Source organism: Taudactylus pleione, unplaced genomic scaffold (assembly GCF_031769625.1).
Source record: "Taudactylus pleione unplaced genomic scaffold, aTauple2 ptg000079l, whole genome shotgun sequence".
NCBI classification, from domain to species: domain Eukaryota; kingdom Metazoa; phylum Chordata; class Amphibia; order Anura; family Myobatrachidae; genus Taudactylus; species Taudactylus pleione.
This window is the reverse complement of record NW_028284481.1, coordinates 633224-661163: the sequence shown is the minus strand read 5'-3', so window position 1 is coordinate 661163 and position 27940 is coordinate 633224. Positions and strand designations below refer to the sequence as shown.

The 27940-nt window shown below is 46.0% G+C and overlaps 1 protein-coding gene across 2 annotated transcripts; it reads right to left on the bottom strand.

The window, feature by feature from the left end:
• Window positions 1-95: 95 nt before the first annotated feature.
• FOSL2 (FOS like 2, AP-1 transcription factor subunit) lies at window positions 96-27852 on the bottom strand. 2 transcript variants are annotated; one of them, XM_088467946.1, is made up of 4 exons: window positions 26786-27852; window positions 9435-9689; window positions 7035-7142; window positions 96-5042 (listed from the first exon to the last, which is right to left on the bottom strand). In XM_088467946.1, exons 1-4 carry the CDS (start codon window positions 26894-26896, stop codon window positions 4533-4535), a joined length of 984 nt encoding a protein of 327 aa, XP_088324072.1. In that variant the 5' UTR covers window positions 26897-27852; the 3' UTR covers window positions 96-4532. The 2 variants fall into 2 exon arrangements, with proteins under 2 accessions (XP_088324072.1, XP_088324073.1); XM_088467947.1 differs by lacking the exon at window positions 26786-27852 and adding an exon at window positions 13634-13720.
• Between the last annotated feature and the right edge of the window lie 88 nt (window positions 27853-27940).

Below are 27940 nucleotides of genomic sequence, written 5' to 3'. Positions count from 1 at the left end.
ATTACTCCCGACCCCAGCCTCTCCTGCACAGAGTGCCGCATCACTTGAAGGCAACTGATCCAGACTACATCAATGACACCAATCATTAAAAAGTGCCAAATACTTGGTTTGGTTTTTAATAGACACACTGTAAAGATAACAACATTTTGTTTTTCAAAATACAACATTTTATTATTCTTAACATCTGATAAATAAGAACAAAAAAAAAATAAAAAATCCGCTAAATTGCAAGCAGTGAATTAACCCACAAGATCCATCGATTTAAAAAATACTACAGATTTCAGATCCTGCTCATACTAAACATGTGCTTCAGCCCCGTCCCCTTCAACAAAAGAGGGTTACAAAAGTTTTGCTCCATAAAGTACACAAAAGTACATCTTAAAAGGTGTACGACTGGTGTTATTTCATTTCTAGGTAGAAAAATATATAATATATAGTACACACCTACACAAGAAAGCTGGCACTTAAAGGACAGGATAACCTTGAACTCTGTACATTATACGCTGCGCACACACACACACTGACCTGCAGTACGTAATCTAGCTCTGGTACAACATCCCGTCCAGGAATGTAATAGGCTTTGTATCCCACATCGCTAAACACGCAAACGACAAAATCTAAAACGACTCTACACACATTTTTATGAATCATTTGCAAAGCGCATTTGTGTAAAAGACCAGGTGGCTTTTGAAATCCTAAAATAGAGATTGGCAACCCACGCTTCTCCAGGAATTATGGTACTACAAGTCCCAGCAATATTTGCTGGCATTCCGTTGATTTTAGTTCCCCAACGGCTGCAGAAGTATGTGCTTCCTAAATTATAGGTTTCAATCATCCTGTAGATAGGAATGTACAGGAGATGGGGTGGGAGAGGGGGGTACACTGCCAAAAATAAGATGCGTCGTTGTTTACATCATTTTTGAGATTTTATTTCTTAATTGTTTCATTATTAGGCACGGGATACTTGGGATTATAGGGACGATGTACTCACAGAGGCCAAGAGATTACTGTAGTGATACGTACAAGCAATCAGTGTCGCAACATGAAGGATTTTTTTTTTTTTCGTACTGTACTATAGTAACTTTCAGTATGAAATTTCCCCTACTCAAATGTGGACCGATTGAAAGCGGAGATTTAAACAGTTTTATTTATTTTTTTTACACATATTTATAAACGTTTAGTGCAGAAGACATCTAGCGCACCAAATGCCTCAGGAAACAAGGCATTTTGTAATGCTTAATGACAAGAATAAAAACCTTAGGGCGACCCTTCTCCCAATACAAGAAAAATCTCAGACATGTAAACATTAAAAATAAATAACAATGAAAAGGCTCCCAAAAGATCTCAAAACAATAAACAGGAGAAGGTGGGCAATGAGGATGAAGAAAATGGCACGGCGCGTTTCGCAGGTTTGCTAATTTGCTCTCCTTTTATTGTGGACCTAGCAATTACGGTATTTTTCTTTGTATGTGGAATTACGGAGGGTATATTTGTACAGAATAATGGGAAAAAAAAAAAAAACGAGAGTTTAAAGGCTATCTGGGCATCTTGTATTTGGGATTTAATAAAACATTGTTTTGTAATCAAAATCAATGACCTGCACCAACCACATTGGGTTTTGAGAGTCTGCGTTCAGCTGCTGGGACTGTCCTTCACGTAGGATTGTGAATTTGGCTACCAAACTGCAAGTCTATACATAGGTCTGTATTTAGGAACGCCCATATAGTCCTGCTCACTTTAAACAAAAGGCAATTAATTCATCCATTCACATTTCACAGCTTGGCGAAGCCAAGCAAGCACTCTACATTGTGATCATTGGGCCCCTCTGATTGCTGTAGAAGTAAAGTGTTTTATGCATTGTATAAAAGTAGTCTTTATTTTTTTTAACCACGTTGAGAGAGTACATACAGTCAGACCCCTGGATTAATAGCGCACAATGGGTAGTTGTGCCCTTTGGCAAAATGTACAGCTCGGCATCTAGTCCCGCAAGGTGTAGTGTTTGTAGCCTTGAATCCTTGCATATATTATTATCCAGCAGTTAATATTTTTCAATGACATTAATGAATCAGCGCATCTGCTCTAGAACCTTACAAAAGGTTTCAGTCTACGCCTCTATGTTTATTATTTGTTGGGTTAAATGACGCAATTAAAGAGCTAACTTTCTGCAAAATACAGACTAGCAAGACCACCAAGGGACTTGGCGAGTGGTAGTCTCATCCAGAATAAGTGCCTGCCACTGCCCTGTGACAACGGTGAGCGGACCAGGGTAGGGTCAGACGGGAGCAGGGTTTCAGTACCTGTAAATGGGTTTGTAGTTAAGATACAAAATATATATATTTTTTTTTGGGGGGGGGGGGGGCGTTTTAATAACAAGATAGTAAAGGGACACAGGATCACTAGTAACATATTATAGTGCAAAACTGAATTTAGAAAACATTTGGGAGCAGCATTGATCAATATCTTTTCGTGCCAATTACTTTTGATGACCACGTTAATGGTGCATGAGCAACCATTTTAGTTAGCGTTCCCCACCAACATCACCAATACCAGATTTAGCGCAAAAAAAGGTTGGTGGTCATTACACCCCCCCCCCCAACCTCGAAAATGGGGCATTGCAGTAACCTAGGAAGCTAATATATTGATGAACCATTGCTTTACTCTTCATAACAGCTGTAATTTAATCAATAACAATATATATATATATATAGTAATGAAAAGCTGGTTGCTGAATCAAATCTGATGTACACAGTGTATGACGCATTCGATGAAGCAGTGCGAGTGGCTGTGAGGTATAACAGGGCATATTAATGGAGGATTGTCAATCAGCAATACTGACAACCAGGACAGAAATGGCTTTAGAGAATTTATTGGTTGTATGCTGATAACACTGATAACGTAGTGAGGAGTCACTGGCATTTTTCCCAGTCTTAGCCAGGCAGAGCGAAACGTGCGTCAGACAGAAGGATCTCTATGTAACCGCAGGTAGGACTGACTCATAAACCTGACTAGGCCTGTCCTGGGGCCCGTGTCATGTCCATGGCAGCCAGCTAGGGCTCAACTTATCAGATATGGGAAGCAGGAGTGTACGGTGTGGGCGCATTATAAAGATCCGTGCCCCTTTGGGCAATAATTGGCCTTATTTTAGGACAAATAAAAGACAGCTTTAATGCAGAACGCCCTCATAAAACAGTGCTCAGCCTGTGTCAGGCTTATCTTGGGTTTCCATAAATTAAAGGCCAGCCCATGTATGTGCCGTAACGCATGCTGGTTTATGTTAAAATATCCCTATGGGCTTTTGTATAATAATAATAATTAAAAAAAAAAAGCACATACTGTATTATGGAGGCTGTTTATATTCTGCATCCCCATGCTCATCCCCATGAGCATTTGAGCAATGGTTTGGCCCCAAGGAAGAAATGCAGCAGTGACTGCGCCACTACCTGTTCTGCACATCTCTGGGGGGGGTTTAGGGGCGACGTGTACCAAGGCAGGTTTTTATTTCGTCTGAAATATTACATCTATTCCTTTTTCACAAGGTCCCTTTATCAATTCCACTATGACGACACAGATACCACGTGGCAGGGACAGAAAGGGATGGGTGGCGGATGCAGGACCACGGCTGACTACTTAACATACTAAAATGGCCACCAATCCCAGCTCCATTTAAGCTGCAGAACGGTCGCACTATGTTGAGAGTATAGAAGAGGGACTCTAGGAAATGGGGAGTTTGGTGGAACAGTCCACACAGGATATAACGCACTTTGGCCTTTCAGACTGCGAATATACAGACATTACTCTGAATCCCATATCAGATTGTCGGGTGTACATTATTTTTCTACTTATGATTAAAAAAAAAAAGAAACTTCTTTTTTCATCCAAAAGGCACAAGGGCATTATATTGCCACGGTTTATAAAACCGTTTTTTTTTTGTATATCACTTGTTGCCAATCCTTTCCTTACGCACGGTTTACCACAACACTGCGTTCTGGGGCGGTCTTTGGCATGGCTTCTTCTCCCTGCAAACAACTTTTTCCATGGCGTTTTTTTTTTCTCTCTCTCTCTTTTTCAGTTCATTAAAATGCGAAGTCCCTGGAATTGCTTTAGCAGAAGGACAAAAACTCCCCAAACAAAAAACAGAATTCTGTACCTTCATCCAGTGAAGAGTAAAATCCTCAAATAGACAATCCCTTAAAGTGCCCAGAACGAAAGACTAAAAGACAGTAATCATCAACCGGTAAAAATGGATGAAATGTCTAAATTGTTCGAGAGGTCGGAGATCCCAAACCTTATCGGAACCCATCCGGGAGTTCCATACAACAAGGATGAAAATGTGCCCGTGTGCAGCCAATCAGAATGACCCGTCAATGTCAAAGCTACAGCCGAGCATCTAAAGTGTGGTATCCAGTTATAACAATGTTTTTTTCTTCTTACACAACGTGTCCATGGGTGTGAAGCAGCTGCCGCCAGCTTTCTACCCTCCTAGACATTTTCCTGATATGTGAGAGAAGAGAGTTCTTACTTTGTAGCGGGTGTTACAAGGCCAGAAGGGTGGGGGAGTTCAACGAATCAGAAGACTGGTCCCCGCTGCTGCTGCTGCGACGGTGGGCTTTAGAGCAAGACTCTGAAGGAGAGGTGGACGAATCCTGATCCAGCACACTCGGGTAAGTGAAGACGAGATTGGCGGCGCTAGGAGTGCTTGGCGGTGTTGAGGTCATAACGACCGGCGTGTTGAGGGGCTCCTCGTTGAAGAAACTGGCACCAATGTTGATGGGTTTAATCACAGACCGCTGAGTTTTGTCGACGCTGGCAGTGGCGGAATTCCCGATGACTTCCTCCACTGGTTCCTGTTTGACGACCACTCTGCCGCCCATCAACGCGCGGACAGCGTGAGCGTTGTGGGATGTGCCGATCCTCTCGTCTGGATGTATCTTACACATGGGCGAGTGGGCGACCAGCATGAACTCCAGTTTGTCCTTCTCTTTTTGTAATTCCGCTACCTCCTTTTGCAGTCCTGATTTTTCTTGTTCCAGTTTTTCAGTTTCCTGAAAGAGAAATTCGTGATTAATATTAAAAATTTTTCCCCTGGAATAAAATGCGTGCAAGCGATGAACTACTTAATGACAGTTTTAAAGTTGCTCTATAAAAATATTATTTAAAGAAAAAAAAAATCCATAGCGTTTAATATATTTATGTTAAGTTTTCGTCCTATGTATCTATGTATGATCAATTCATTGGCTTAGATATGCCAGTGAGTCAGCTTTACTAAAATACATAACTTTGTTTCCTATCCAACATGCTTTTCAAGCATTCCATTATATCATCGGGTAGAGTTGCTCGTTTACATTGCCCTTAGACATGACATAGATCTGTTGTGCACTTTGCATACATTTAGCAGCATTCAGGTAGCGACCTTGCGCCTATCAAGAAAGCATAAAAAGCAGGCATTCCCCAATGGCATAAACACACTGATGAAAAACACAGAGAACATGGCTGAGGAAGGGCAATGTATTTAGTTGCAGGAGGACATGGGCCGGCCAACAAATAAAGGGAACCTGAAGATGGAGCTTTCGCTCATTTCTCATTAAGATGCCCCGCCCTTTACGCATTTCATTTGGCAACTACTGTATGTTTTATATATTCTAGTAACCAATCAGAAATATGCTTTTTATTGCTATACTAAAAAAAAAAAAAAAAATAGGGAATGTCTAACTTGTTTTTTTCAAAGTTTGTTTTTCACTTTACCGAGTCGGCACAACTAGCACCAATGTGTCACGAATATCCCGTGATATTCGGCTGTGCGCCTATTACGATAGACTCGCTATTTTTCTTTTGCCCCTCTATGGGGTGGCAGAAAAACCTGGCGATGTTGCTGACTGCGATATGACATTCTGGGACTACAGGGCAGCGAATAATTTCTCTAGAATATAATTCCACTATAGAGTCGAATTCAATTAGCCGCGAAAAGTCGAGGTCGGCGAAAAGAGTGATGATTTTGCCTCATTCACCTGTTTGGACGCAATGTTTTCGTCATGCGCATTCCCACTTTTCTTCCTATTCATTTCCAAAACAGGCAAAAACGCGGATAGGCGAATGTTTTTAATAACGAAACTAGCGAAAAAGGACAGCATATTTTGCAGAAATCAAGCTGTACCCCAAAAAAGCCTAACTGACCCAGGGAATCAATATAAAAGAGTATTAATAGCCCTAATAAAAGTATTTAGTGATCTTATATTGAGTCAAAGTGCTGTTATATGCATATTTGCATAAGTGTGTAAAAATTATATAAAGCAATGTTTTTGAGAAAAGTAAGTACCGCAGTTAAATTTGGGGTACATGTAAATGGGTACTAGTATATTTTGGTGCCTCTAAAATGAAGATTAAAAAATCTCAAAAATACACCTACTGTAGCCTCCTGCAATCCTGAAAAGACCTGTCTCAACCTTATAGCCCCCCAAAATACCAGGCCCCCTACTTTTTACCCATTTTCCAACACTTTTTAAATTTTTGCCCCAAAACTGGCAAGTCGCTTTTGGGGTATTTTATGTTTGTTTTTTTTTAGAATATATATATATATATATATATATATATATATATATATATATATATATATATATATATATATTGGTTTATTAGTCATTGTGGGGGGGGGTGTCCAAAGGGTTCTGAGTCAAGTACCCGCATTTGTACCCCAAAGTATGGATTTTGCACTTATTTTCTCCTGCCTATTGCTGGAGAAAGTTTTTGCCTATGGAGTTTTCGCCTAGGCAAAACATCCTGGAATTGAATACGGAGATACTTTGAAAACAGGCGAAAAGCGCAAAACGGCGAAAACTTTTTGCAGACCACGGCTTTTCGCCTCTAATTGAGTTTAGCCCATGATTAGAAATCTCACAGGCCTTTCACTAGTCTTGACACGGTAGAGAAATATGGTACAAGATCAGACTTTATGCAGTTGGAGGTGTTGAAATTGGCCACAAGGGTTCCTGACTTAAGCCATCATCAGCAAGTGAAGGAAGCAGATAAGTATTACATACCGCCTGGAGCTTGTCGGTTAACTCCCGTCGCCTGTTGCGACATTTTGCGGCTGCCAGTTTATTCCTTTCCCTCCGGACTCTCCGTTTTTCCTCTTCTTCGGGTGACAGCTGCAAATGAACAAGAAAAAAGAAGAAAACATGAAAAAAAAGAAAATGAAGCAAAGAAAATGTAACAGGCTGTCCTTTGCGGTCATTTAATAGCCACAAAAAGCTAAAATCCGTTGACTTTGTAGGAAGTGGTGGTGTTCTGGAATTGTGCAAGTGTAAGGAGTGTGCTAATGACACCGGGATAGCAGAGACACTTTCTGTGGTTAGAACGAATATACATTTCGCAACTTGCTTATCATCTGTCATCCTTCTAGTCTTGACGTCAAAAGGAAATATGTCTTTGCTTATGTTAAAATGCAGTTCAAACCTCAGATGGCAGCAAAAGATCAAGGAGCAAGGCAGCAGGATAACACCAGAGACTGGGAATGTTCAGAAGTGCAACCACTGTCTTGTCCAGACCTTCCAGTACCAACATAGAAAATCAGTGAAACGCGTAGGGTCTGCTGACTTTGATTGTTTGCACAAGTGTTGGAAGGAGGTGGGGCAGACGTCTACGACGTGTGGTGGTTACACAGGAACATGCCAATCAAGATTTAAAAACTGTAACTTACAGGAGTTCAGAGGGGGACAATTTAGAATAAATGGACAGGGATTTGGTGGTTTATATTTACTAATGGGCGGTTTGGCAAAGCCACCGATCGCCGACAACTTTGACTGCAACATGAATCAATGTTAAATCAGCCTCGTTTAGCATCAACTTGTGCATCAGTTTTGAAACGGTCAACACCACCAATCCGCTCTATAGTAAATATACCCCTTGGTGTCCAAATAAAGGGGGTAAGTGTGATTAGGTAACTGTCCTGGAACTAAACATGAAAACACAAAGGGGGAAATGTAATAACTGGATCCTGCTGTTTTAAAGTGGCAATCATGTAACAGGCAAAACCGACCAGGTTATTACATTTACCCCAAAGTGGTAACAAGGACGACACAAGAGTGTCCATAAGATTTAACAACATCGCTCCAAGGTTTAAATGTGCACTAAAAACACAGTAATCATCTATGGCGAATAAGAACTATACAGGCAAAAACTAACCTAGTGGATAGATTGCTGAGGGTTTAGCACAAAGATTATCTTTTCAGCAACGTGGAAAACTTGGTGTCGGTTTAAAGTCTATAGGTGGAATAAATTTTAATATATATTATATATATTAATATATATATTATATTATACACACACACACACACCCCATAAATAAGAAGAAGGCAGCACTCCCGGACATACTACTCCTAAAATAGCTGGTGATTTAATACAACGTTTCGGGGTTAAAGCCTCGTCATCAGGACACATGTCCTGATGACGGGGCTTAAACCCAGAAAAGTTGTATTAAATCACCAGCTATTTTATGCGTAGTATGTCCAGGAGTGCCGCCTTCTTCTTACAGTATGTGTGGAGGGGGCTCAGGGTCTCATTCAGACCAGCTCGCGAGCGCAGGACGCTCGCAAGCGGTTCGATGGTACCCAAATGCGCATGCTCCGTCGCGCGCATGCGCGAGACCCGGATAGCGACAGCCAAGCTGTCGCTCCATGTCTCGCACCAAAGGGGGCGTGCTGTCGATGATGAGTGACAGCACGCCCCCTTTGGCGGGCGTGCCGGGGGCGTGGCTGCCAGACGGAGGCGTTCTCATGGGAACGCCTACCGTCTGGGTCCGGCCCCACTGACATCACTAGTGATGTCAGTGGGAGTGATTTTGGCTCTGATAGAGCCAAAATCACTCCAGATCTTCCGGTGCCAGTGCAACTGCGCAGACAGACGCAGCCGCTGGCTATGACACGCCCACGAAATGATCATGAAACACGCCCACATTTCACTAGTCGCCCAGCCCCCCCCCATTACCTTCTATAAACACACAATGTCTGTCATTCACTATGTGGCCAAATTCTCACTGCGAATCACATGCCAGTGTGGTATAAAGACACTGGCATTGGGTTGTACCTCTGAATCAGGCCCAGAATAACATATACTGTATCAATTGTAGAATAATGGAAGAACTGGGGCTGCATAAAAAAGGTATTGTATGTGAAAAGAGGTATTACTCCAGAGCAGGGGTGGGCAATAAGCAGCCCTCCAGCTATTGTTGAACTACAAATCTCAGCATGCCTTGCAACAGTTTTAGAATGGCCAAATAGCAAATTTTTGGCAGGGCATGCTGGGATGCTGGTCCGATTATTGCCCACCCCTGCTCTAGAGGCATGGAGAAAGAGAACGTGGCTTCGAGCTTTAATCGATTACAAAGTTTCTCTAGTTATTCAACAGGAAAGAAAAACACCAAGCTGGCGGCCTTCAGTTACCTGCTCATCTCTCCTTCTCCTGCCAGCGGTGGTGCCAATGGTTTTGATGACCCCTGGTCGCTGTAGGGCTGCATGACCTCCAACGGAAGGGAGGTTGGGCATGGAGTGTCCGTAAGAATGCGGTCGCCCATACGGATTGGACATGGAGGTGATTACGGTGGGCTGCACCATCCACTGCAAGTCCTGGCTGGTGGTGATGGCATTGATGGTGGGAATAAAGGCACTGCTGGATCCGGGCATGTCGTTCCGGAATTTCTGCAGGGACAAGAATGGAGCCATTAGGAGACAAGAGATAAGAGACATAAGGCAACCGCTCTAATGAAATGAACGATAGTCTCACCATGCCAGAAGATGATCCTATTCATTCCAATCATTACCTGACAATTTGGTTGTTTAGAGGCCACACAGAGTAATATCGCAGCATAAGCCCAGGACTGGCATGGCAGCATTTCCTGCATCTGGGAGTGCGAGACTGGGCTGCTATACCACAGCCCATAGCTGTACTCCCATCTGATCGCCAACACGGAGGAGCAGCAGCCAACAGCTTCACGAGTATGAAACTGCCAAGGCTGCCCCTCCATGTCAGCGGCCGGTGTGGTCATGCCACGGGGGAAATATGCACCCCCTAACCCCTGGTGCCTGCTTAGTGATATCGCCAGAGATCTGAATACTCTTAAACTGGTGGGAATTATGCGTCACGCCCGTCTTTCTCCTGCCTTATACGGTTTTATGTCACCTCTGTGCTCTCTCTCTGTTCTTCATCCCTTCCCAGTTCTACAACTGGCACAAGTACTATATGCCAACCTCTGCTGTCACCTGTTGCCTGAAATCATCCTGCTAAAAGTGTACCCATTGCCTTCATACACTGGGTGCAGGCCACTTCTGGGCCATGCCAATATTAAGTCCACAAATGATTAGGTAGGCCCGTTCTATTGGTTTCTAAAGGTCCAGCCAGCATTATATACAGCAGGGCGTGAGCAGGCACGGATAGAGACCACAGACTACGGGCCAGTCTCAGCTGAGAAAAGCTCCTAAACCTATAGAGAGTAAAGGCAGCTGGTTACTAGCAGGGCGAGCGGCATGGGACCTGTAGTCGGTGGCTGTAAAATACGTGCTTATCTACTGGAAAAGATGGAGAGCAGGATGTTCTGTCCTCGCTACACATATAAAACATCGGCAAACACTCGCCTGGGCGAGGTCGCATCTCCTCTACACCTGGCTGAAGATGAAGGCAAATTGTGAGAATTACACCCAGCCACAGAGAAAGAGAGAGAGAGAGAGAGAGAGAACAGGGACAATACATTCATCTGCCGGAGGCTAGATCCCCTGTGCTATGGAAAAACATCTGTGCTCCGAGCTGAAGGCCGCTTCCAGCCGGCACCTGATTCACTCTGACACCTGAACACTTAACCCCTTCATACACGTTCCGTATCTTCTTGTCCCGCTTGCCGTCTGGTAGATTTACGGACAGGAGAACGCCCTTCCCATCCCAATTTGCTCCAGACTCTAACACAAGCCTTTCTAACATAGCAGGCAGGTTTTACCCACCGTCTCTCTAGGGATAAAGAGGGGATTTAGAAATATTACACTGTGATAAAAGTTGTAAAGGAAATATGAAAGCACAAAGCAATGAGAAATGGAAGTGTCAGGGGCAGCGGTTCCCTGCAATGTTGTGCCATAAACTAACAGCGCCTTAATGCCGCAGATACAGTTACTAAGCCCCAGCCACTATGGCATCTGGAGGCTGAATCAGCGAGGTCGGCCGAAGACTTGCACGTACTGTGATGTATGACCGTCAAAACGCATTTACAGCCAGGAGTCATCAATGTCCGAAGAAACGCATACAGGCTTTTACAGGGATTGCCAGGCATTATCAGCCCGCACATTCGCCCATAGTCTTCATTCTAGCACCCTGCTCCTATCACAAACCTGTGCAGTTACTCTTTACTGCCTGGGGTGTCGCTCTCTGTTCTGGTGCTTCTGGCACACTCAGCTGATGTAACAAACTGCTGAGATACAAACCAGTGTGTGCTAGAAGCACCAGAGCAGAGAGTGACACCCCAGACAGGAAAGAGAAACTCCAATGGTTGTGATAGGTGCAGGGTGCTAGAATAAAGACTACCGTGGTTTGTGCCCAGGACCACCAATGCCATATTTGCCTGCATGTAAAGTTATATGCATCTATGTGGCACATTTAGGTTTGGTTAAATAGCCGCTGTCATGACCAGTGAGCACTTGTACCCACCCTATCCTTGGTACAAGAAATTTTTATGAAAACAATGCTGCATAGACTACACACCCATAACACTTCACCTATGTGTGAACGCCCCATTACTACCCAATTACGCACTTTCAGCTGCACGTGGAGATTCAACATGATTCTGAATTGCCCATGGATGCATACGAATGGGTCCAAACTCCAAAGGGAAAAAAAAATATATATATATATATATATATATATATATATATATATATACACACTATACATATATACACAGTGGTATATTTCAGCAGTAACTCAGGGCTCGATTCAGGCCCGCTCGCTAGATGTGTTCGCAAATTTCGCCAAGGCAGGCGTTCGCACGCCAAGGCATTAGCGCACGTACTATGTCTTGGTGAGCGATCACTCTGTGTATGCAGACACCCACCAGCCTGTCTTAAGATGCCCACTTGCGCACGTCATCTCCAGGAGGTGTATGCAACCATCGGAAGCGCTCGTGGTTGACCATATCCTGCCGCAAGCACTGCGACAGCTTCAGTGTGAAATACAACCAAGTGACGTGTACTATGACGCTGCCACTTAATTATGCACGCCTTAATTAAACGGCGTTGAGACGCTCAGGTCCGCCTGCGTTCACACCTTCACTCCCCCGTTACTAGTGGTCTGCCCCCGTCACCACCCACAAACGGCCTCTCCTGTCACTCATTCAGCGGGGCTGTCTATGCGCAGCGAGCTTACACTTCCTGATCGCTCACACTGGTTCGCGCACGCGCATAGCAATGCGTACGCATGCGCAGAATACAAACAATCGGCTGGCTGCGTGCGAACGCATCCTAGCGAAGGGGTCTGAATCAGGTCCTCAGTTCCTGAACCTCTGATTAACGATGACGTAACGTCCTGGGCCAAAATTTATTTTCCATAAAGATATGTTTTGTTTTAAAGTGCCTTTTGAGTGCCTTTGTTTTTAAATACTATATGTAAATATAATATATATTTATGTATATATAGTTGTTTTTCGATAGCTCCACCCACAGTTTCCAGATAAATAGCCCTGTATATACATATACACACACACACACACACACACACCTCAGTCAGGATAGGTCTCTCAATTACACAAAACATATGTACAGGGCTACAGACAAGACGCTGTGTCTCGGGGACAAAAAAAAACATTCAAATCTGCCAAGAAGAGCAATCAGCAAACAAATCAGTGAAATTCACCATGTTGGATTTCACCGATCCTGAGATCGCAACATTGCTGCAATCCGTCGCTAGTGTGTGGGTTCCTCAATGCCGCCATGCTCCGGAATATTGGCTAATTTAACCAATTCTGTGATGTCACCAGTTCCCTACTGAATAACAAAAGTTTCCAGGGACACTTTGGAGCTTGACGGCTCCATTTAAAGAACATTATATAGAATACAAACTAGATAAAAGTTAATCACCGATATGGTAGGTTTGCTGCACTAGGTTATAATGTCTTTTTTTTTTTTAGTTATTTTTTATTCTTCTGCATTGTCGATGTCCTGTTTACATAACCGGTAAGTTATAAACCCCAGAGGATAGATAGAATTGGAGCCAGTATACAAAGCAGGAATTGTACCAAGCAGACGGTCAGTGCCGACACAATAATTCGAGCACGGGACTGCCATGGAAATTAGGGGCAGTGGGCGACTATGCAATATGTAGACATAAGGGCCCCGTCCTGCCTGTGTGCCAGGGAGATGGAGGTCCACAAGCTGGCAGACTGTCTGATACATTGAATCACAGCCACATAAGCTACGGGACGTAATGACTAAATGGACAGGACTAGGGGGATTAGGTACAATAGGGAGATAGTTACATATATAACCTATATGCCTGTAGTGCGGCTACAGATCACAGACAGTAATGTATCAGAGGACATAGAGGGGGGCTGGGGGGGATCCAGAGGGTACAATAGGATGTAACTTGCACACAGCAGCTATATAGTTACCAGGAGCTGTAAATCAGGACAGGCTCATCCTGATGCATGGAAACTTCCTTCTCAAGGCAGCCCAGGAGGGAGAGGCAGGAAATCTGTATTACATAATCGCCTCCCACTGTAAAACGAACTTCCTCTGATCTCCTTCCCCTTTACTTAATGCCCAGGTGTGGTCACACAGGCACTCCCAGGGCTCCTAACTTAACCCTTACCTGCCCAGGGGCGAGCAGCACGGTATGAATAGGAACAAGTGGTGTTCAGCAAAAAATAGACGTGACAAATGACACAAACTAATTGCCACTTGTACTATGTCCTAAGCTTAGGTCTGATATATAATTAATATAATTAAAGGGACAGATTGGATAGAAGTCACCTTTATTGGCACCAATTTCATAATCGCATGCTAAAGTCGGCATCTTACCCTCTTGGGTACTCCGTCTTTGTAGTCTAAGAAACGTTATGTTGCGGCTGAATCCACCTGGATCACGGATTGGGGGTCTCTTATATACTGTAACCGCCCCCCATACACCGTGCGATTAGGAGCCGATCCGACGGATTGGAACGATATCGCTGCTATATAGTTCTGTGTGTGGGTATGATATCGGCGAGAGGGGGTGCCGACATATCACACGTTATATAGTCCACAATTTTATCTTCCTTGTGGGGACCGCCCGATAGGTCGGCCGTCGCGTCGCAAGGTGCACATCGCACCGTGTATGGGGGGCCTTTACACAGCTAAATATTCAGGGCCTCATTTATCAACAACTTGTATCATTCACAACAAGTCATAAAACGCGCTGAGTACGATAATGGTGCTCCAGCCAATCAGCTCCCAACTGTCATCTGTTTGAAAAAAAAACAGCTGGGAGCTGATTGGCTGGAGCAAGATTATCATTGATAAATGAAACCCTCAGATTGGAAAATATTTAAAATGATTATTAATAATAATATTAATAATTTGTCACCTGTTCTGATGACCAAATTATTGTTGGGACAGGATAAATACAAGTGGGCTTCATGCAAACTTCCCTCTGTGGCCGTCAGCAGTGGGATCAGTGATAACATTTTGGGGGCTGTATAAGAAGCCGAAGTGATTCTATATTGCATCGGAGAAATGGTCTGGTGCCCTTAACAACTACTATAATTGTACTGTGCTTGTTGTCAGCACCATACACAACTTTTAGTTGGTACTAAACTTGCTGTGCAGTGGCCCCTGTCTGTGTAATTGGCTGTACGGTAAGTATGAGGGGCCTGAAGAGTAGCGTTGTTGCCCATAGCAACCAATCAGATTCATTATATTCTAGGAGGAGCTAGATGAATGATAAGTAAAATCTGATTGGTGGCTGTAAAACTGTGTGTTACATTATCCAGGCTGGCCAAAAATGTTCAATTATCTCTAGAATGGTAACAAATTCAAAAGCCCAGATACGCAGGCTGGGTTATCTGCAAACATTCTGGCTATTTGTTTTATTATCTCATAGCAGAGAGGGGTGTTGCCAAAAAAAGGCTCAATTTCATGGTTTCCCATTCTCTGCTCGCCCCCCCACTCGCTTTTACTGGAACCAGGCTCACAATCTCAGGAAGCAGGCTCCCTGTGACCTCTGGGGGGCAGTAGTGGGCTATACTCCACATGCAGGAGACTGGGAATTCTCTTATTTCTGGGAAAGTCTTATTTGATGTGTGAGGAATGTCACAAGCCGCTGGCACGAAACATTTCCCTCCTTCTCATGGCAGAATAGCAATTCTATTACAGTTATATAAAGAAGAGAAAATTTGGAAAGAATTCCTTTTAGGGAGGCGGTTTAGAATAGCCACTTTTCCCATACACTCCGCAGAGCTGTTCTGCAATCACCTGCCTATTGGTAATGTTATTTTGCAACACTCTGACCCAGAAATGAGGATGGGGGGTGAGAGGAATAACATTTGACTTCAGGGAGCTGATGGAATTTCAGCAATTTTGTGATAAGTGACGATGAGCTCGTCCCACACATGAAATCTAACCTGTTCCTGGCAGGATTGCAACACATTCTGCTCACGGAAACAGGTTAGATCTAAGCTCCAGCAAGAGCCTGAGGTTCATTCACTGATGATGAAAGTTCTGATAGGCTATACCTACAAAGCTTTAAACTGAATGCGAGTCCAGCTTTAAATTTTCAGCTCCAACCTGCGAAGAAGCAGCGGCTTACAAAAGCGGCCACTTCGTAATACGGTATGCAGTCGAAAAGCCGGTGGACCTAATCCCGACAGCCGGCTTCCCGACTGTCATATCCCAGCAAGGGTCTAAAGATCTGCCGACTCCTGTCATTAGACATACTCCGGGAGCCCGATGTCCGGCATCCCGACCGAAGGGAAGCCGGGCGCCGACGAGCGTGGATACCCGTGGGGGGTTTAGGTTTAGGGCTCCCAGGGGGGATTAGGGTTAGGCACCTCCCCGGGAAGTTAGGTTTAGGCTAGGGGAAGGGGGGGTTAGCGATAGGCACCCCCGGGGGGGACTTAGGGTTAGGCACCCCCCCGGGGGGCTTAGGTTTAGGCGGCGGGGAAGGGGGGGTTAGGTTTAGGCACTGGGGGGGAGGTTAGGGTTAGGCACCCCTAAGGGAGGGTTAGGGGGTAGAAATAGGTTAGTATATACTTACCTTTGACGATCGGGATTTCCTCCTCTGCCGGGATGACGCTGTCGGGATTCCAACCGCCGGGCATGGGTCCGGCGGTAAATCATACTGATTCCTCGTAATACAGCCCCAAACCCAGAGCAATGCCAAATAACAGAGTAGTCAGGACAGTCGCCTCGGTGGGTCCCAACACATAGCTACATCACCAGCATTGGGGGCACTATGGTGTAATGTGAACTGGGGTTTCTGTGTGGTATAATGGGAACTGGGGGCACTACAGTGTTTTGTTTTTTTCCACACATTTGCGGTGCTGGGAGTATTTATATTATACTTTTTAGCAATATCGCCAGCACAGTTTATAAATTATTTTATTGGTAGAGGTCTCCTCAACTTAGGTACACTGTGGCCCCCACACAAATTAATCCAGCCCTGACCCACGAGAAAATTGTAATTTGTTCCTTACCAAACTATCGCCTACATACAATGAGCGCAACCATTTTGTCAAGTGTGCCAATATTTGCCAGAAATTATGCCTATCAATTTGCAAAAGGACTGATCGGGGCTCCCGGCTGCTAGTAAACTTGCTAGCGAAAACAAAATGACAAATTGTCATGTGTGAGTAAGAAATCCCAGGACCTTAAAAATCGGATACTAGTATTAAGGTGTACCTGACCAACATTTACCTGATCCTCTCTCTCACGCCCCTTTCAGACAGAAAGCCAAATTATCGGTTTAAACATTTCAACTCGGTAATTTGGTGATTTACCTGGGACCTTTTTCTGTCTGAAAGGGTCATCCCGGGGCTAAATTCCCAGGACTTCGACCCAGGAATTTAGCAGGGTCGGAGACACGGGAATTTAGTCCTTGGTTGACCCTTTCAGACAGAAGAAATACACGGGTAAATCAGCAAATTACCGGGTTTAATTTTTTGACCCGGTAATTTGCTCTTCTGTCTGAAGGGGGGTACAGACAGAGAATGGCAAAACAACCCGGTACGCAAATGTCAGGAAAAATCCTTTTTTTTTTTTTTTTTTACATTTTCTGTCTGAAAGTGGTATCACACATCACGTTACTACTTCCACCTTTGATAAAGGTCGGCCTATCCTAACAGTAGCTCAGTGACAAAGAAAAAGGATGTTTACCGGTCTATAAAGTTTTATTTTTCCAAGTTCATCATAATATGAAAAAAATATAATAATAATACAAAAAATGTTGTCAAAGCAGGAACTTATAACCTAATGCCACACACATTAAATATTATATATATACATACACACACACATTTATACTGTACATACCTATTTTTATGTTAGCACTATGCAGGGGATTATAATGTTAAATATAGATAATACAATTTCAGTTCATGAAACGGTGCCATGTGCAGATAGAAGGAGAAGAGAGGAGATGTCGGACAGACCACAGAGGTTAGTGGGACTGTGGCCTCAGGCAAGGTTGGGCAATCATTCAGAACAAAGAGGAAATACTGAGCATACTCAGACACTGGTGAAATAAAGGCAGGCATGTGACCTGGAGCCCAAGGTATGGTGATAACAGCCCAACAGGAGCCAGTTGTACAACCTACTGAGTGATACAGGGGGAGATTCATTCTTCATACAAAACTCATCTCAAAGCACAGCGATGTCCAAACATACATACAGAACACGGTACACATATGTACAGGAGCATACACGCTGCTAAATCACTACCAAGCTGAAATGACACAAGCCAGGCATGCACACATACACAGCACACATATGTACAGGAAAGCATACACAGGACCTGAGTCAGCTGGGACCGCAGTTGCTAATACGCACGCAATCGGTCGATTCTTGCGTTCTGCGCATGCGTATCCATCTCAGTGCGCGTGAGCGAGCCAGCCACTGCGATCGGGAGAGGCTACGCAGAGCCATCGCAGAGTGATTGACAGGAAAGTGCCGTTTGTGGGTGGTGACATTACAGACTGTGGGCCTGATTCAGAGCCGGACGCTCTGACCAGAGCACTCGCTCTGAATCAGGGCCCTCCTACCTAAAAATGGAGCGGCCTCTTGGATGCTCGCATAGCTGTGGGTTACCAATCACCATCGACAGCACGCCCCCTTTGGTGCGAGACCCATAGCGACAGCTTGGCTGTTGCTATTTGGGTCTCGCGCATGCACACGACGGAGCTCCCTCCGTCGTGCGCATGCGCATTAGGGCACCATCGACCCGCTTGCGAGCGCTCAGTGCTCACGAGCGGGTCTGAATTAGGCCCAGTGTTTGAAAAATGGCAGTTAGGAGCTGATTGGTTGATAATTTATCTCGGTTCCACTTTATCTCTCCCCAAGGCTTAGTACATAGACCCTACAGTCTTTAAAATTACATTTTGACGCTGATTGACACTTCCCCACTTTGGTGGAGATTTATCAAAGCTTGGGGAGAGATACTGTACCCACCAATCAGCTCCAAACTGCCATTTTTCAATCGCAGCTTGTAAAATGACAGTTAGAAGTTGATTGGTTGGTACTTGCTCTCTCTCCAAGGTTTGATACGTCTCCCCCTGTAACTAACTCCAAAGATTGATACATCTATCCTCCCGGGATGGAGAGACCATTCTTTACGTTAATTCACCTGTTCAGCCGCACCGTAGGCCGACTCTAGGAATCCACATCACACTGCCGCATGTTCAATAAACTTCGGTGTAATGTCATTCTCTGAGCTTGGATACTCCTTCATTTTAAAAGATAGAGCCCAAATATTTATATATAATTAGAGATGTTCATTTGTGAGAAACAGGGACATGTCCAGGGAGAAATCAGCTAAATCTGGAATGGTCCCTGAAAAATAGGGACAGATAACATGGTTTTGCTAGTTCGGTCTAAAGTGGCGCATTTGACTGTCAAAATCATTATCATGGCTTATTATGGGGCCTGGAGATCCGCTAGATAGGAGTAACGCCATTGGCGCAGTTTCCAGGATCTGGAGAATTTTGTCCATTGCGGAAGCCTGGAATCCGTATGGAAACAGACACACCAGAAGCCTGTGCTCGGGATATTAAAATGAACTTGGAGCAGGAGACGTATTCTATGGGGAAACTCTACTAGGACCATTAGCAATTGCGCTGTTGATATTCGAAGAAACAGAAGACAGACAAGCAGGGCCGTCTCATCCATTGGGCTTGTTGGGCAGTTGCCCAAGGGACCGAAGCTTCTAGGGGCCCGCCAACCCGCACCCCACCAGTTGGTAAATTAAAGCCGGCGCACTGTATTCCTCCGCTCCTCCACCCCACTTCCCGGGTGCCAAGTACTCACCTCCGTCCTTCCACTTCCTCCGCCGGCTTCAGACCAGTCAGACAGAGTCTCTCTGAGTGTGAGAGACGACTGGTGACTGGTTGAGCAGCAGCAGCTCCGCTCCAGGCCAGGCAGTTTGGGCGTTGCTTTGCCTTGGGAGCTGCTACTGTGTGCTGCCCAGCCGTTGCCGTGTAGACTCCTGGACCTGGAGGACCCATCCAGGTCTCTGCCTCCTCAGAGGAGACTCCTCTGCCACTGCCTCTGTCCCGACTCGGACTCCCGACCCGGCTACAGGCACACGCACCCACCCACACCGCAAAGGTAAGGGCTGCACTGCTGCTGAGCAATAAGCCCCGGGGCAGTGTGAGAGACACATCTGCTCATACACGGCAGCCTGTATCCAGTGCTGCTGGGGGATATTTATTTACTTGTGGGGACAAAAAAATTGCAGATCCGTGATTTCACTGCAAGGGACGGCTTCTCAGTTCCAACTCCACTCCTCTGGTTACCAGGAGCAACCTCCAGCGCTTCAGCACCTATGTTTTATATATAAGTCATTTTGGAAAGATTGCACAACTTTTCCTTTTTGGGCAGCTGCAGCCTATCGATTACCCAGACGGCATGCGTTTATGATGCCGGCAGTCGCTATGCTGACCGCCGGCATCTCCACTATAGAGTTCCGGCGAGGGTTAATTAACCTATGCCGGAGACCGGCATCCCGATCGAAGGTTTAGGGTTCCGGGGGGGGGGGGGGACTTAGGGTTAGGCACCCCCCCGGAGGTTCGGTTTAGGCTAGGGCGATGAGAAGGTTAGGCACCCCCGGAGGGAACTTAGGGTTAGATAGCGGGGCAATGGGGAGATTAGGGTTAGGCACGGGGGGGAGGTTAGGGTTAGGCACCCTAAATGAGGGTTAGGGGTAGATTAGGTTAGATAATACTTACCTTTCGCACGATCGGGATTTCCTTCCACGGTGGGCTGGCACTGCCAGGATTTGAACCGCCGGCTGTAACATATGTATTCCACCCAGACACAGTATACATAGTGAGCGCCAGGGGTCAGCCAAACCTTTCTATTTTTTTAATCAAATGTCTGACTGATTTTGTTGAAAGTACTACTAAATCTGAAGCTGCATACACACACAACGATTTTGTTACCAACGATTTTCTTGAACTACAAACGATTTTTGAAAATCGTTGAGTTGACAAGACTGACTGGACTACAAACGTGAACGAGCATGAATGATAATCGTTCATCGTTTACTCAGAAAGTGAACGATTTTTTCAAACGATTATCGTTAAACAATATCGTTTAACAATAATCGTTCAAAACATCGTTGTGTGTGTTTGCAGCTTAAATGTTAAATTTTATTGACCATTTACATTTTTGTCCCGTGAATGGGTGGGTAGGGGCCCCAGTGCCCACACTGCTGTTAAGACAACCCTGCAGACAAGAATTGCTAAGAAGTCGGCGCAAACACAACTGAGGAAGATACAAAATATAGGACACTTATTCCAAACATTTACATCTCCACAGACCATGGCATGAATATAAAATGCACCCTTGCACCTGCATCTAAATTGTTACAAAGTATAACAGAGTATTTAAGATTACCGCTGTCTGCCACTGTATCGCTTATGCCATGACACAGTAGCACGTCGCTAGCAGAGATAAGCTGCCAGCAGCTGAACTAGGATACCGCAGGGGAGGGGGAAGTGGCCGACCTCGCCAGAGGGGTAAGTAATGTTAAATACCTCTGGCATATTTGTTAGCATCACTGTGATAATAAACTAAATAAGCCGTTGGTATTAAAGTACATTGTTAAACGGGGCCATATGATTGGTGCTCCCACCATATATTTATAGTAATTATTATTATCAGCGCCTTACAAATGAATAAAACAAGAAAACAACGACTTACATCGTTGGTCGTTCGCTGCATAAAAATGAACGATATAAACGATTTATCGTTGAATGATATCGTTATTGTTATCGTTCATAGATATCGTATAGTGTGTACGCACCTTTAGGTGTCATTGTAGGTTGTAGAGCAGGAGTAGCCAACCCTGGTCCTCGAGAGCTACCAACAGTGCATGTTTTCCAGGTCTCCTCACAGAATCGCAAGTGAAATAATTAACTCCACCTGTGGATCCTTTCGAATGTGTGAGCGAGTAATGACTACACCTGTGGAAAACGTGAACTGTTAGTAGTTCTCGAGGACCGAGGTTGGCTACCCCTGCTGCCGAGTGTGTAATAGTATAAGTAAGGAAAAGGAGAACCACATTAAGGTAAGAGGGCGCTGCTCGTGAGCGTCGATATTCTAAAGTAATGACATTTATTAAATAGTAATAAAAATCGCCTGAAAATATTTGTGTGCGGCAGATTACGGCTGCTTCCGCGATGCATAGGTAACAGCGCACTTTGCGTTTTCATAACACGCCCAGGTCAACATATTGTACAAGCCACCTGTCCTTTAACTTACTGGCAGAAAGTGTCCCTGCAGCCAGCAGAGGTCAGTAGAGGACAGCAGAGGATTTCCTGTGTATTCAGAAAGGTGCCAATTAAAATAGTTTGCGTGAGAGGCTGCATGAACTCAGCCAGTCAGTTCTGCTTCATTTCAGCAATAATTGGGTCACTTGTCTGTATCAACGTGTATTCCTATACAGCTTTCTGTATTTCCAGGGTGTATAATGGAGCTCTCCTATTCCTATTTGCATTGTTTGGCCAAAATGATCTGTCCCACAGGAGCATAACTAATTCCAGACCCTCCAACATGATCCGTTCCATTAGGTACAAAATGCTCTGCTCCTGGACTTCCCTCTTAATTGATGATTGCAGACACCTGTGCTGAAACACCTGTCTCACCTATTACCTAGTTCAACACAGGTGACTGCAATCATTAATTAGGTGGGAAGTCCAGGAGCAGTGTTTTGTACCTGATGGAAGGGGTCATGTTGGAGGGTAGGTAAGTCTGCTCATTCATATCCTCCGCAACTATACGCTGTTCCGTGACACCATACGCTACCTGTGGTGGCCTGTGCCACTCTGTACTTCTCTTTCATGTCAGTTAAACCCTGAAGGCACCAGAAGTACTATATGTGCCCGTGTAGTTGGCACAGTACTATATACTATTTTATTTCCCGCTGTAACTTTCTTCTGTAGATAAAAAAAAAGTGGATGTCTAATAATTATGGTGGACCCAAGGCCTTCAATGACCAACCTTCTGCTGACATTGCAAGGATACAGGAAAGTATCTCTCCATCAAAGTGTGGTATAAAACTGCCGCCAGTGCTCTCTCTGGAGCTTTAAACGATATATTTTATCACGGATGTTGCAGAAGAATACGCACTGAGACACAACTTAGGAACACGTTTCCTTTCCCTATGTTTGGATTGTGTCATAAGCTCCGACAGTGGGTTCCTATTGCCTTGTAGTCCTCGTTCCTTTGTTCCCAAGTCAATATCAGCTCTCACTCCAGGACAACGTGGGCTGGGTGGGGAAGAAGGAACTTTAGTGCACCTCTAATCAACAAAACAAAGTGCAAAGGTTGAGAGGGAGAAGTAGGAACTGGAAACACAGTGCAGGAGGAAACAGCACTGTCCCGTCCCCCCAAATACCTAGATGACTGGTGTTCTGCGAGGCCTCCATGCAGCACAGTCATTACAGCAGTATTTCTCTGCTCAGCAGAGCTTGTGGCCCGGAAGCGTGGACAGAATCACCGCCACTCTCTGAGCTATGTGGTTAGGGAACCAGAATATTGCATGACAACAGCGTTCAGTCTTAAGCCTGTCGCCATGACACCCATTATACACAAACGACACACAAAGGAAACGCTACATTGTCGTCATCAATACACTCTGCACTAACAGTGTCCAATGCCCCCCAAGACAACTTGCAGACAAGTACTTTTTCCGTCAAATTAGGGGTATTTGATGGTTGCCAGTCGTCGGATGCCCCTTTCCGAAGCTGTTCTGATGGCTGACGGCTTCTGCTGTCACCTGGAAGTGGTGTCGGCAGTTCAGCTAGTGTGCGCATTCGCAAAAGCTATGAATGCGTCTGCGCACTGTAAAACCGTTGATGGTTATATCATCAAATGGTTGCGATGCAATGGCTACATCCCTGGATTTGATGTCGGAAGACCCTGAGCCACAGGGCGAAGACACCTAAAAACATCAGGTGCTTAGGAGAAGAGCCGTCTATAGACTTTTTGGTGCCCTGTGCCAGAAAGAGGATTGGCGCCCTCCCCCCATTTTTCAAATAGGGACAAAACATGCGCACCCGAAAAAGGGCCATGGACTCATGGGGAAGGGCCAGGGAAGAGATAGGGGAGGCCAGGAGATGCTGGGGATAAAAGAAGAGGAAGCTACAGAACTGACAGGCCCAAACAGAGCTCCCTGCCCTGCGGTGCCCTGTGCCATGGCACAGGTCGCACCACCCTAGTTACAGGAGTATGGGGAAGTGTATCGAGAACTCGTTTGTTAGTGTGTAAGACTGCGCACTATCCCCCTAACATCATATATCATTCCCAAACATCAATAAAACGTGCTCGGGAACAATGGACCTGGTTGAGGATAGAAGTATATTGCAAATGATCTAAAAGATGGAATATTTGTTGTAAGTGAAAACTGTAACCCAAATTAATTCCGCGGCAGTGCAGGGTTCTGGATATTGTACGTTGCATGCTTTGAGGCAAGCCTTCTGCTGCAGAAAGGGTTAATGCTCCATGTGCTCTGGTGTATAGGACACGTTAGTGCTGGTGAATCATATGTAGATCACGGTTAGGGGAACACAGGGCTCCCACCGCAGCCAATGACACATGGCACATCTGCATAAACGCCTGGGCTAGGACCCAATAAGTGAGAACCGACAAGACAAGAACCAAATTCAAAATAAGTGTGAGAGCTGGATCAATGCAGGGGGCTCTCCCTCTCTCCACCAGGAGGGGATTACAGCCAGAGATGGGTCTGGTTAGCCTGATACTGAGTATTTGTTATAACATAGATACAGGATTAATGGGTAGTTGTTTGGGGTGGAAGGTGTCTCCACAGGACTAAACATCAACCTCATAACCAGACATGGCTTATGCCATCTATCTACCACCTGTCTTACTGCATACAGGACTGGTCATCTCCATACCACATACAGGGCTCATACTGCATGCAGGACTGGTCATCTCCATACCACATACAGGGCTCATACTGCATACAGGACTGCCCATCTCCATACCACATACAGGGCTCATACTGCATACAGGACTGGCCATATCTGCTTTACCACATACAGGACTGGCCATCTCCATACCACATTCAGGGCTCATACTGCATACAGGACTGGCCATATCTGCCTTACCACATACAGGACTGGCCACCTCTGCCTTACCACATACAGGACTGGTCATCTCTGCCTTACCACATACAGGGCTCATACTGCATACAGGACTGGTCATCTCTGCCTTACCACATACAGAGCTCATACTGCATTAAGGACTGGTCATCTCCATACCACATATAGGGCTCATACTGCATACAGGACTGGTCATATCTGCCTTACCATATACAGGGCTCATACTGCATACAGGACTGGACATCTCTGCCTTACCACATACAGGGCTCATACTGCATACAGGACTGGTCATCTCCATACCACATATAGGGCTCATACTGCATACAGGACTGGACATCTCTGCCTTACCACATACAGGGCTCATACTGCATACAGGACTGGCCATCTCTGCCTTACCACATACAGGGCTCATACTGCATACAGGACTGGTCATCTCTGCCTTACCGCATACAGGGCTCATACTGCATACAGGACTGGTCATCTCTGCCTTACCGCATACAGGGCTCGTACTGCATACAGGACTGGTCATCTCTGCCTTACCGCATACAGGGCTCATACTGCATACAGGACTGGTCATCTCTGCCTTACCACATACAAGGCTCACACTGCATACAGGACTGGTCATCTCTGCCTTACCACATACAGGGCTCACACTGCATACAGGACTGGTCATCTCTGCCTTACCGCATACAGGGCTCATACTGCATACAGGACTGCTCATCTCCATACCACATACAGGGCTCATACTGCATACAGGACTGGCCATCTCCATACCACATATAGGGCTCATACTGCATACAGGACTGGTCATCTCTGCCTTACCATATACAGGGCTCATACTGCATACAGGGCTGGCCATCTCTGCCTTACCACATACAGGGCTCATACTGCATACAGGACTGGACATCTCTGCCTTACCACATACAGGGCTCATACTGCATACAGGACTGGTCAACTCTGCCTTACCACATACAGGGCTCATACTGCATACAGGACTGGTCAACTCTGCCTTACCACATACAGGGCTCACACTGCATACAGGACTGGTCATCTCTGCCTTACCGCATACAGGGCTCAAACTGCATACAGGACTGGTCATCTCTGCCTTACCACATACAGGGCTCATACTGCATACAGGACTGGTCATCTCTGCCTTACCACATACAGGGCTCACACTGCATACAGGACTGGTCATCTCTGCCTTACCGCATACAGGGCTCATACTGCATACAGGACTGGTCATCTCTGCCTTACCGCATACAGGGCTCATACTGCATACAGGACTGGTCATCTCTGCCTTACCACATACAGGGCTCAAACTGCATACAGGACTGGTCATCTCTGCCTTACCACATACAGGGCTCATACTGCATACAGGACTGGTCATCTCTGCCTTACCGCATACAGGGCTCATACTGCATACAGGACTGGTCATCTCTGCCTTACCACATACAGGGCTCAAACTGCATACAGGACTGGTCATCTCCATACCACATACAGGGCTCATACTGCATACAGGACTGGTCATCTCTGCCTTACAACATACAGGACAGGTCACCTATACACTGAGTGGACACTCCACACCACATACAGGACAGGTCACCTACACTGAGTGGACACTCCACACCACGTACAGGGCAGGTCACCTACACTATGAGTGGACACTCCACACCATATACGGGACAGGTCACCTACACTCTGAATGGACACTCCACACCACATACAGGGCAGGCAACCTATACACTACACTGAGTAGACACTCCACACCACATACAGGTCTCTTGGTGGACACCACATAGAGGACAGGTCAGGTCACCTACACTCTGAGTGGGCACTCCATAACACTTATAAGGCAGGAGAACTGTCAGAACCCCTTATACCACAATAGGTGACTGGTTATGCTGATGTCCCTACATTGCTGGACCCTAGTGACCGGAATCAGACCCTCACCTGGTGTATGGAGGTAGGTAAGGAGCTGCCGGGATATCCCTCTGGCTGAGCCGGAGAGCTGCTACTACCACGGGAGGAGCTGTCGAAACTCCCTGGAAAGTCCTGGTACATGATCCGAGGAGCGAGCAGCCGGGGGAGGATAGTGCAGCCCTTCTAGCCGGTCCTCACTTTCTCCGGGACCCCTGATCAGTGGGGTCTGTTCTGTGGGTATTCAATGTTACCAGCAGGGACTCTATCCGGGACCCCTGAGCAGTGGAAGGGTCTGTCCTGTGGGTGTCACAATGTTACCAGCAGGGATTCTCTCCGGGACCCCTGAGCAGTGGAAGGGTCTGTCCTGTGGATGTCACAATGTTACCAGCAGGGACTCTCCCCGGGACCCCTGAGCAGTGGAAGGGTCTGTCCTGTGGATGTCACAATGTTACCAGCAGGGACTCTCCCCGGGACCCTTGACCAGTGGAAGGGTCTGTCCTGTGGATGTCACAATGTTACCAGCAGGGACTCTCTCCGGGACCCCTGAGAAGTGGAAGGGTCTGTCCTGTGGGTGTCACAATGTTACCTGCAGGGATTCTCTCCGGGACCCCTGAGCAGTGGAATGGTCTGTCCTGTGGGTATCCAATGTTACCAGCAGGGACTCTATCCGGGACCCCTGAACAGTGGAAGGGTCTGTCCTGTGGATGTCACAATGTTACCTGCAGGGATTCTCTCCGGGACCCCTGAGCAGTGGGCTCTGTCCTGTGTGTGTCACAATGTTACCAGCAGGGACTCTCTCCGGGACCCCTGAGCAGTGGAAGGGTCTGTCCTGTGTGTGTCACAATGTTACCAGCAGGGATTTTCTCCGGGACCCCTGAGCAGTGGGCTCTGTCCTGTGGGTGTCACAATGTTACCAGCAGGGACTCTCTCCGGGACCCCTGAGCAGTGGAAGGGTCTGTCCTGTGGGTGTTACAATGTTACCAGCTGGGGCACTTTGATGGCTCACAGTGACAGGAGGGCAGGGGGTCACTATGCTGCTGGGTGACTCAGGCTGTCCCTCTGCTACTCCGGGCTCTCTCTGCTGCTCTGCGGGTGAGTCAGGGGAATGGCATTACTCTGATCATTCACTCAGCTCCAGGCAGCACTCTTACAGGGCGACGTCACTCCCTCCTCCCCCCTCACTGC